Source organism: Condylostylus longicornis, unplaced genomic scaffold, assembly GCF_029603195.1.
Source record: "Condylostylus longicornis isolate FDR11 unplaced genomic scaffold, ASM2960319v2 ptg000135l, whole genome shotgun sequence".
Classification (NCBI taxonomy): Eukaryota; Metazoa; Arthropoda; class Insecta; order Diptera; family Dolichopodidae; genus Condylostylus; species Condylostylus longicornis.
In genome coordinates this window covers 13,378,792-13,388,914 of record NW_026578103.1, presented here as the reverse complement: position 1 = coordinate 13,388,914, position 10,123 = coordinate 13,378,792, and the positions used below count along the sequence as shown (strand labels likewise).

General features: G+C 22.8%; 1 protein-coding gene across 1 annotated transcript; it reads left to right on the top strand.

The window, feature by feature from the left end:
* Nucleotides 1–261: 261 nt before the first annotated feature.
* On the top strand, nucleotides 262–1,394 carry LOC129615198 (pancreatic lipase-related protein 2-like). The gene is made up of 3 exons (XM_055530297.1): nucleotides 262–325; nucleotides 392–584; nucleotides 647–1,394. The coding sequence occupies exons 1-3, from the start codon at nucleotides 262–264 to the stop codon at nucleotides 1,392–1,394; spliced, it is 1,005 nt and encodes a 334-aa protein (XP_055386272.1).
* Nucleotides 1,395–10,123: the final 8,729 nt, after the last annotated feature.

Below are 10,123 nucleotides of genomic sequence, written 5' to 3'. Positions count from 1 at the left end.
ATATTTTTGAGTTATATATGTTTCGTATACCTCAGTTCTACTCGCCTTAAGTAGTACTAATCCTTTACAACTTTTTTCTGCTTTAATTAATCATTAAAAACGCTCTTTACTTTTCTATTGTGAATTTCGACTAAACTTTTACATGAATAGAATTTTATTGTTAAATAAAAAACAGTACCGAAGTTTGTTGACGCAAACAAGGTAAACGAAATAAATTTTTTTTTGATTAGCGTTTGATAAATTTTCAATTTTATTTTGAAAATGTTGGCGTATTCGAATCAATTTCTGGAATTAGTATTCATCAATTTGGTACTCGTATTCTTAGGTACAACATTTTAGATTAGAGTTTGTCAAGAAAAAAAGTGTATATGTATTTACTTTTAAATTCCAGTTCCAACTTTTTGTATTATTCTTGATTCCAATGATTGTGAAAAATCAACACAATTACGTTTTCCAAATATAACTGATCCCGAAATAAGATATTATTTGTTTACTAGAGATAATATTTTAGAAGGAACAGAAATCAAAGATCAAGACGTTCTGTCTTTACAAAATTCAAAATTTAATAAAGAATGGCCTACAAGGTAAATATTGTTTATATTTTATATGCGGTTTTAATAAACTTTTAACAAATTTGTTTTTATAGAATTTTTATAAATTCTTGGAAAACAACAGCAAAACATTGTAAAATAGCAGTTGTAAGGGACGCGTACTTTGAAATTGGAGATTTTAATTTTATACTTGTTGATTGGAGTGATTATAATACTAAAGAGTATACTTTTGCTGCTGCTAGTGTAAATGATGTTGGAAAGTTAGTTGGAAATTTTACAAAATTCTTGAATACGCATATGGACGTTTCATTCGATGATATGTATTTAATTGGTCATGGTTTAGGGGCACATGTAGCTGGAGCTGTTGGAGAATCAATATTACCAAATCAATTTAATACAATATATGGTTTAGATCCGACTGGAACTGATTTTGTTGAAACATCAACAAATAATAGATTAGACCCATCTGATGCAAAATATGTTGAAGTTGTAGTTACTGATATGTATTACAATGGTTTTAGTACAAATGAAACTTTAGGGCATGCACAATTTTATCCAAATAATGGTAGACGTGTTCAACCATCTTGTCCACATTATTTAATAAGGTCTTTCAGTCCAGGTGATCAATTTTGTAGTCATACTTCTTCAATTGATTATTTTGCAAATTCTTTAAATTCAAAAATAAAATTTTGTGGTAAACCAACAACTTGGGACGATATTTTTTCAATGCTTCCACCAATAAATGATGGAGTATGTGATATTCTAATGGGTGGTGAACCATCAGTACCGAAGTCAGGCTATTATTACCTTTTTGTCGGTTATTCAGATTTTCTTCCTGCTTAAATATGATGTACACAAGAATAATTTGTATACTAGTTGTTTAAAGAAATATTTGGACCAGAACAATGAAATACATTAGTTACTTATACATATTTCATAATATTAATAAAGCATATTCATTACTAATATACTAATACGAAATATATTAATAATCATATTATGTAAAATTTGTATAAATTTTTATGAATATAAATTTATGTGGATTTACTAAGAAAATGTTATTTTTGATTCTTGCAAAATTTAAATTTATACAAAGTTGCAGATACATATGAAAATTTGTCTTGAATCTTAGTAGAGGATCACTACTGCTTATTCCAATTTATGATATTTATCATATATTTTCAATTTAAAATACTTCATTCACAACATATGTATACATATTCAGTTTAAGAGCCAAAATGTGAGAGTCTGAAAAATGTAATTATTCAAGATATTTTCAAAAAGCAACTTGATGTTTCCGTTCCTCTGTTGGTATATATACATACGTAAAATAATTTTTAGGAAGTACTCAATGTATTGTGAAGTTCTTGTTCCGCTATGTATGTTTGTCTATAATTCAATCAGTATGTACAATATACAGAATCACTCCAGTAATTATGCCAACTCCCGTATATAAAATTGTTAAAGCCCAATAATTCAGTACAATTACACCGGATCCCTTATTTTAGGATTGAAGTTGTCCTGTATGTTCTCTTCCATATAAATATTCATTCCTTTTCTAGGTAATACTTCATTCCTATATGAAGTCCATTCATTCATGTAAAGTTTGAAAAATTTATCTTAATTTTTAGCCGCAATTATAGCAGCTTTAAAGTTAGAACAATACCAAATTCATATTAAACTTTTTTTCTTAAATCTTCTTAAAAAAACAAGTGTTTGTACAAGGGTTTACATTTACTTATTTTTATTATTTTTGGTTTTACATTACATGAACATCATACTTAGTCAAATAAAAACTATATGTTATAGTTTGAATGAAAACTTTAAGTAAAAACGAGAAAAAATATAGTTGACCGTGTCAACTCTATGACAGACTATAACTTTAAGTTACCATATTAATTTATGCAAAATTTCAGTACTGTTCAATAATTCAGTATTGTTCCATATGTACTTTTCAATACTAGCTAAGATATGGCCACACTACTATTGAAGTTGTATGGCAGTTACCAGAAAGAGCCAAGAAATTTCAACGAATTTCATCAAACACATTGGTCCAACTAATTTATTCGCTTGTGTGAAATTTCAATACCACACCTTTTATAGATTCTGAAATATAATGAAATAACTTTTGGGGTTGTATGGCAGTTACCAGAAGGAGCCAAGCAATTTCATCGCTTGTTGTCTAACACATTGGTCCCACTAATATATTTACTTATGTCAAATTTATCATAGCTTTTATAGTTTCTAAGATATAGTCAAATAAATTTTGAAGTTGTATAGCAGGTACCCGAACCGGTACCCCGATCATGGCAGACGGACGGACAGACGGGCAAACAAAACTTAATTGACTCAGAATTCGACGCTGATCAAAAACATACACTTGAGTCTATATATAAGACCGTTATTTTTTAGCGTTACAAACGGTAAGGCAAATTTAGTATACCCTTCGAACATACGTTCGTACAGGTATAATAAATGAAAAAAAAACTATACTGTAATTTCTTAAAAATACGAATTTTTCTAATATAAAGAAATTTTCTTTTAAATTCATATTAAGTATTTGTTTGGATGTGTGAATGAATATTAAATTATGTGACTCATAGCAACATTTAATATATTATACATTTTTTTTACAGAATTATGAAATGTGCAGATATTATTGTTATGCAGCTAATCAATGTAAATAAATAAAAATATGTCAAATAGATCAGCTGTTTATCATTCAATTTAATGTCAAAACACTTTTTTTATTAATTGTACGCAAAATCAGTATGCATGCGCACTTTTTAAAAATTGTTAATAAACAGCTAGATTGTATAGTATATATCAGCGATAAAATTTACTGATTTCCTATTGCATGATATATTTTTCTCTTTCATGACATAAATTATATTTCTCATTTTCATGAAAATCTAATTTTCACATTATATTTAGAGAATTCGTTTGGTCGTATTTGTAAATTTAAGAGAGCAAATACAATGTAAAGAAAAAATGACATAATATTGAAAATATTATTTATTATGTAAGTAATGAATAGATGTGTAACGATTAACGAAAAAATTTAAAAAGTTTATTTTCGGGAGAATTGTTCAAAGTTTTTAATATTTCCTATTATCATGTGAGTACTCGCAAACATATTCTGTTTCTGTATTATGCAGCTATATTATATATGTGTAATAATATAGATTTTATATAAAATTTCAGGGGAAAATCAGGGAAATGGAATTCTCTCTCAGTTTTCTCAAAAAATTTTAGAATATTAAAATGAGAACAAAAACAATAAAAATAATAATAAGGGTGCGGAGATTTTTCATTTGATATTTTTATGAATTGTCAAAAAATTTTTCGAAATAATTTTCAGTATCCTTTTTAGTATATTACGTACATTATACACTTTACCGTAAATGTATAAAACTCATAATTATTGTTGTTTATTTATTTCTTACATTTTTATAAGAAAAAAACCAAAACTGAAAAGTGTTCAAGAAACTTTAAAAAGAAATTATTACAATACAAAATAGCATTTTCAATCAATAAATTATTAATAAAAATCGGAAAATATATAATTTTTATTAAAATTAAAATATATTTGTTTAATTATTTAAATACTTTTTGTATTCATAGTATTTTGGTTTAATAAAATTATACATTTTATACTAGTAGCGTTAATATAGTGAGAAAAAATAGAAAAAAATCAATAATAACTGTAATATAATTTTATATAACTAAAAAAAAATATAAAACAAGTGCAATTTTTTTTTTAATATTATACAAATTTAATAATATATGTAAATATTACTAAGTTAAATTTTAAATAAACCATTTATATATAGAAATTATTAAATATTAGAAATTATAATTTTATTTGAAAATTGTAAACACGAAAATAATGCTTTACCGGATAATTGGAACTACAGCAACTCTACGTATTAGTGTATTAAAAACCCAAAGTTTGTAAACTATAATCTATGTATAATTTTTATTATAAATAGCTAATATTAATTAAATATTAATTAACTAAAAAACAAAAACAAAAAAATATTTTTATAAGCTAAGTTTAATAAATTACTTGTGCCATTTTATTTTTTGTAAAATATATATGTATGTACGTTCATGTTCATCATTCATAGATATATGTATGTGTATATATAGCATACAATTGAAATTTTACATAAATAAACATTAGATCTACAATTTTTTTTTAATATTTTGCCGATTAACCTACATACAAAAGAATTGATAGATTCATAGATTTCTATGGATTTCTTTCTTCCCAATAATTTATACCAACATACAAATATAGTGAAATAGTTTTTATTATTATCAAAAATATATGTATGTATATATATTAAATAATAGTAATAAATTAATAAAAGATTATTATAAGAATTTAATTTTAACTAAAGTTCCACAGTGCTCATGTATAAATTATTTTCATACAATTTTGAAATAATATTTGAATAATTTTAAATGAAAATATTGATTGGAGTAATAGGATTATAGAATTTGTTATAAAAACTACATTAGAGTTAGGATATTCCTACGTACATATTGAATTGACATCATAATATAAAATATTCATTTCATTTAAAATTACAGTGATTTTGATAATTTATAGTTCAAAAATTTTTTGATATTATTAAATTAAATATTATGTCAATATAAATGAAAAGAAACTATAATTATGTCTAATATCTATAATCTCTAATATTAAAATGAAATTAGAAAAAATATATTATTTAAATTTTCAATTTAATTAAAAAAAATTAGTATATAATTAGTATATAATATGTATATCTAAAAATTTTTGCTAGGAAATGCTTGTAAATATTTTAAAATTAATTCGAATAAAACATTGTTATTTTAAACGAAATGTGTGTATATGCATGTACGTACTCGTTGAAGTGATTATGATTAATTCAGTTTAATCAAATTAAATTATAAAGCAAAATGAAAATTAAACATTTAGATTGCATCTAAATAAGTACGAAATTTATTATAAAAATAATATTGTTATTCAGTTTTTGAATATATTTTGTTAAATAATTTCTTTTTCGAGTAAAAATTAATTTAATTTAAAAGAATTTTCAATATTAATACAATCATACATACATATTATATATGCAGAATTTAAGAGATAAGAAGACAACAAAGCAATAGAACAAGGTTTGAGTATAAAAAATTTAAATATAATTATGTTTTCATTAACTTTTTGTTTATACTACATAGCCATAAAACACATATATAAAATAATGTTATAATTATAACACATTATGTTATACAGTCATCCCTCGCTTTACGGAACTAATATGTTCCGGAAAAGTTGTCCGTAAATCGAAATTCCGTAAATCGAATCTTTTTACTTACATTACGTAACAGCCACATAATTTTTTGCCTAATCTAATATAGGTACATATATATTTTGATATTTTTGATATTTTCAAAAAATATAGTAGGATTTCATTATTACTATGTACAACATTAGACAACAAGAATCATTTTTCCATTTTAAAAATTTTCCGTAAATCGAATTTTTTTCCGGAAAAACAGACTTTGGACTGATTTTTGAATTCTGTAAAACCTAAATTCCGTATAATTATCGAGCTTCCGTTAAGCGAGGGATAAGTGTACTAAAATACAAACAATACGTAGCACATAAAATATAATTTTTGGCAATAATCTTACCTATTTAGATAATAATATTATATCTTGTATATAAGTAGCTACGTATGTATATTTATAAATAATTTTTATCTTAATTAAATGAAAATCTAAGACAAAACAAAAAAGAAAAATGAGTAAAAATTACAAAGAAAAATGTCAACATAATAAATAACGTGACAATAGTCAACATTATGTATAGATGTGTACAGACTAATGGTATTTATGTCAGGTGAAAATGAATTTCAAAATAAAAATTAATATTGTACTATTACCAAATTTTCATACATTGGCATATAATGGTGGGGAAAATTGTTTGCATTTAAAAATGGAATTTAAATATTTTTGAAAAAAAAAAATTGTTGACATTTAATTTAACAGAAAAATTAATTTTTCATACATAATTAGTTTTTTTATATTTTGCCAATGGACCTACATTGCTCATTCATAATTATACTAGAAATTCATCATTACTTTATTGAGATTTTTCATATACAATGTACCAGTTATACACTTACATATGTATATTTTTATTTTATTTGTAAAATCTAACATTTTATAAAGAAATTTTGATAAAAATCTAAAGTAAATAGAGAAATGTATGTAATTTTTCGTAAATAACAGAGGAATATTAATTTCTCACAAATATTTTGACTCCTTAGTAGAAAAAACAATTATGTATTATTTACAAAACCATATCAGTTTATGAACCAGCTCAGTTTATACTGGAAATTTTTCTAAAAATTATTTGATCCTTATTATAAATTTGTTTATATCTCTTTTGATTTCGATGATTTTAGTAATCCAATTTTATTAATAATAATTGTTTATATAATTTGTAATTAAAGTCTTATAAGTTTATAATTCAAAATTGTGATTACATATATTGTAGCTTAAACAGTGATTTAACATAACGGAATTAAATGATTTATCGAATATTACAATAATAAGTTATAATGCATAAAAATTTCTTGCCTTTTGGAAATTTACTTTAATGATTGCAATTAATTTAGTAATAATTGATTTTTAATTTTGTAAATTTTCTTATAATACAAAATAATATTTGAATACAATGTCCATGTGTGATATTTAAAGAAGAAATATAATTTACTGTTGCGGTAACATATTCCAATAATATAACATGGCTGCAACATTAAAATTTATAACGATATAAATCTCACATTTTTTTTTGTATCATGAAAGAAAAAATATCGTAACTTTATATCAGGATATATGTATAAATATAAATTCACACTACTGTAACTATGACTGTGTCATGATATAAGTGTAAATTCATATAAAATTATGTTTTTTTTGTTAAGATTAGTATTATATCATGATATTTTCTCTTTCATCCAATATTGAGTTATAGTTTTGAGATATTATATATGATATTATATATGTATAGAGATGTGTGAGTTTTGAGATTGTATTAATTTCGAATAAATTCTCTGAAATTACATACATTGTGTAAAACTTTATATATTGTGTTGTATTTCTTTTATTTGTTTTTTATATAGTATTTTATTTATATATTTTCGTTATTATTCTGTGTTAATGAGAAATTGAAATAGAGAGAAAGAGAGTTAATAGAGTAAAAAAGCCCGCTGTGCGGTCCACAATTTTTTTTGTATAAAAAATGAGCGGTTACAGATGTATTGATGAATTTACATACATACGTATGTGTATATATAAAATCATAATGTAAACAAATATGTATATTATTTGCAATTTTTTGTGCAAAAATTACGGTTTGTTCATACATTCTCTTTTAATATTTACTTCTCATGTATACATTTAGATATATTTGTACACACTTTTATGTTTGTAAATTGTACGTATATAAGTCGAATCCCCTCGTGTTTTTACAAATAATACTGTTATAATTTACTCTGTTTACGTTTTTTTTTTCTTTTTTGTTATTCTTACCATTTCATGTTTGTATTTATATTTTAAAAGTTGCCATAATATTAAAATTTATTTCCATTCAATTTCATTCATTATGTGTAAAGCTTTTTCCTAATTAAAAACAATTAGTATACGGAATGTATACATACATACGTACATAAAAAGAAACGTCTATATAAAAGTATCTAATAAAAATAATAAGGTTTGTAATTTTAGTGTTGAGCTACTACAAAAGTGAATTTAAATTTTTCGTTTCTTTTTTAAGTTCATGTAAAATTATTAATACGAGTAAGACAATGAAAAAAATTGAATATGTGTAATTAAATGTTAAATAATAGCGAGGAATTTATAAATGTTAATAATTAATTAATATGCAATTATATGTATCTTAATAAGTGGCATTAAATATTAAAAAAATTATTGTTATTTTTGGTTATCGACGCTAAAGAAATAAAAAATGTTAATAAAAATAAGTTTTTTATGTAACAAAAATGTATGTACATATATTTAAAATGAATAATAATTAATATTTAAGTATGCGAAGTTATGTTACAGTTGTTTAATGTATGATTCAACTATACCTATGTATGGTTGCAAAATTCAACGAATTATTACTTATTGAGTAATGCTTATAGTGCAATGTTTTTTAATGTGAATACTGTATCTATATGTTAACGAGATTGTCAGACTTATGAAGAATTTGGTGAAATGTTTCGATTTCCAATTTGAGTAAGTAACTAAGTAAAGAAAAATTTTACAAGTTTTGTAATTTATAATGCTTTAAAATGTTTATATTGGAAAATTTTTTCTTACTATTGTAAAAATTATTTTATGAAAAAGTTGAATATTTCAATTTGTGTAACAATATTCATTTGCAAAAATACACAATAAAAGAAGTTTATATCAAAATAATTTTTATATTATTTCTTCTTAAATAAACTTTAAATTTGTATATTATGTTTAGAGATTTTAATGTAGACTTAGTTAAATTTTCAATTCAATCATATGTACATCATATGTTCAATCATATGATTTTCATCAAACATATGTACACACAATGTTCGTACACTTTTAAATTTTTCCATTTTCAGCATGATTTTTAGTTTGTATTATCTGGCAATACTTTAATATGTATCAAAGCTTTTCAAATTGAGAATCTGTAACATAAAAATAAAAACAAGATCAAAAATAAAAGGCAAAAAAAAATTGTTATTCCTTTTTGTTTTTATAAGTTTTCTTTACACAATACCGTTATGTACATACATATATATTCATTTAAATTTACTAACGCATACATATTACATACATTATTATACATACATAATTTTTTTTTCTTTCTATTTCATATTCTTCTTTACACTTTATATTTTTTTTTTTCAACAAATATTTTTATTATTATGCTTTCGACGACTTTCCCGCATCAAAATAAATTCTGGTAGTCATAATAATTTCGGATATCAAGTCAGCTGGCTGAAGGTTGCTATCGCTATCGTTTGCGAAATTATATGTATACCCATGGATATAGAAAATTTTAGCAAAAAATTTGAAGAAAATAAAAAAACAGAAGTATAATAGAAAAATAATATTTAGTCGATTATTATACGGCTAACGGTTAGCAAGGAATATCGTTATTATTATTGTGAATAGAAGTTAAGAGAAAGAAAAATACAATAAAATTAAATGTAACTCGGTTAATATAATATAATACTATAATTATAATATACGATTAATTTTTAAAAATTTGATTTAATTAATTTTTGTTTTCTTCATATAATATGGTTCCTTAAATTGTATTAATTTAATTAATTGCAATTGACACTGTAATTTCAAAAATATTATAAAATTTATTTTAATATTTTTTGTTTAATTTGCGATTTCAATTTTTAAAATTATTTGATTTATATATGTATATTATTTAAAATTATGTACGAATAATAATTGATATTATGCGGTAATCATAAAGGTTTTTAATCAAACAGGTATTTAAAAAATATTACAAAATA

Bases quoted from the DNA above. Each gene is read 5' to 3' on its own strand.
- LOC129615198 (XM_055530297.1), top strand. From the start codon at position 262: ATGTTGGCGTATTCGAATCAATTTCTGGAATTAGTATTCATCAATTTG. The intron at 326-391 runs GTACAACATTTT...TTTAAATTCCAG, and splicing joins TTTGGTACTCGTATTCTTAG to TTCCAACTTTTTGTATTATT. The intron at 585-646 runs GTAAATATTGTT...TTGTTTTTATAG, and splicing joins AATAAAGAATGGCCTACAAG to AATTTTTATAAATTCTTGGA.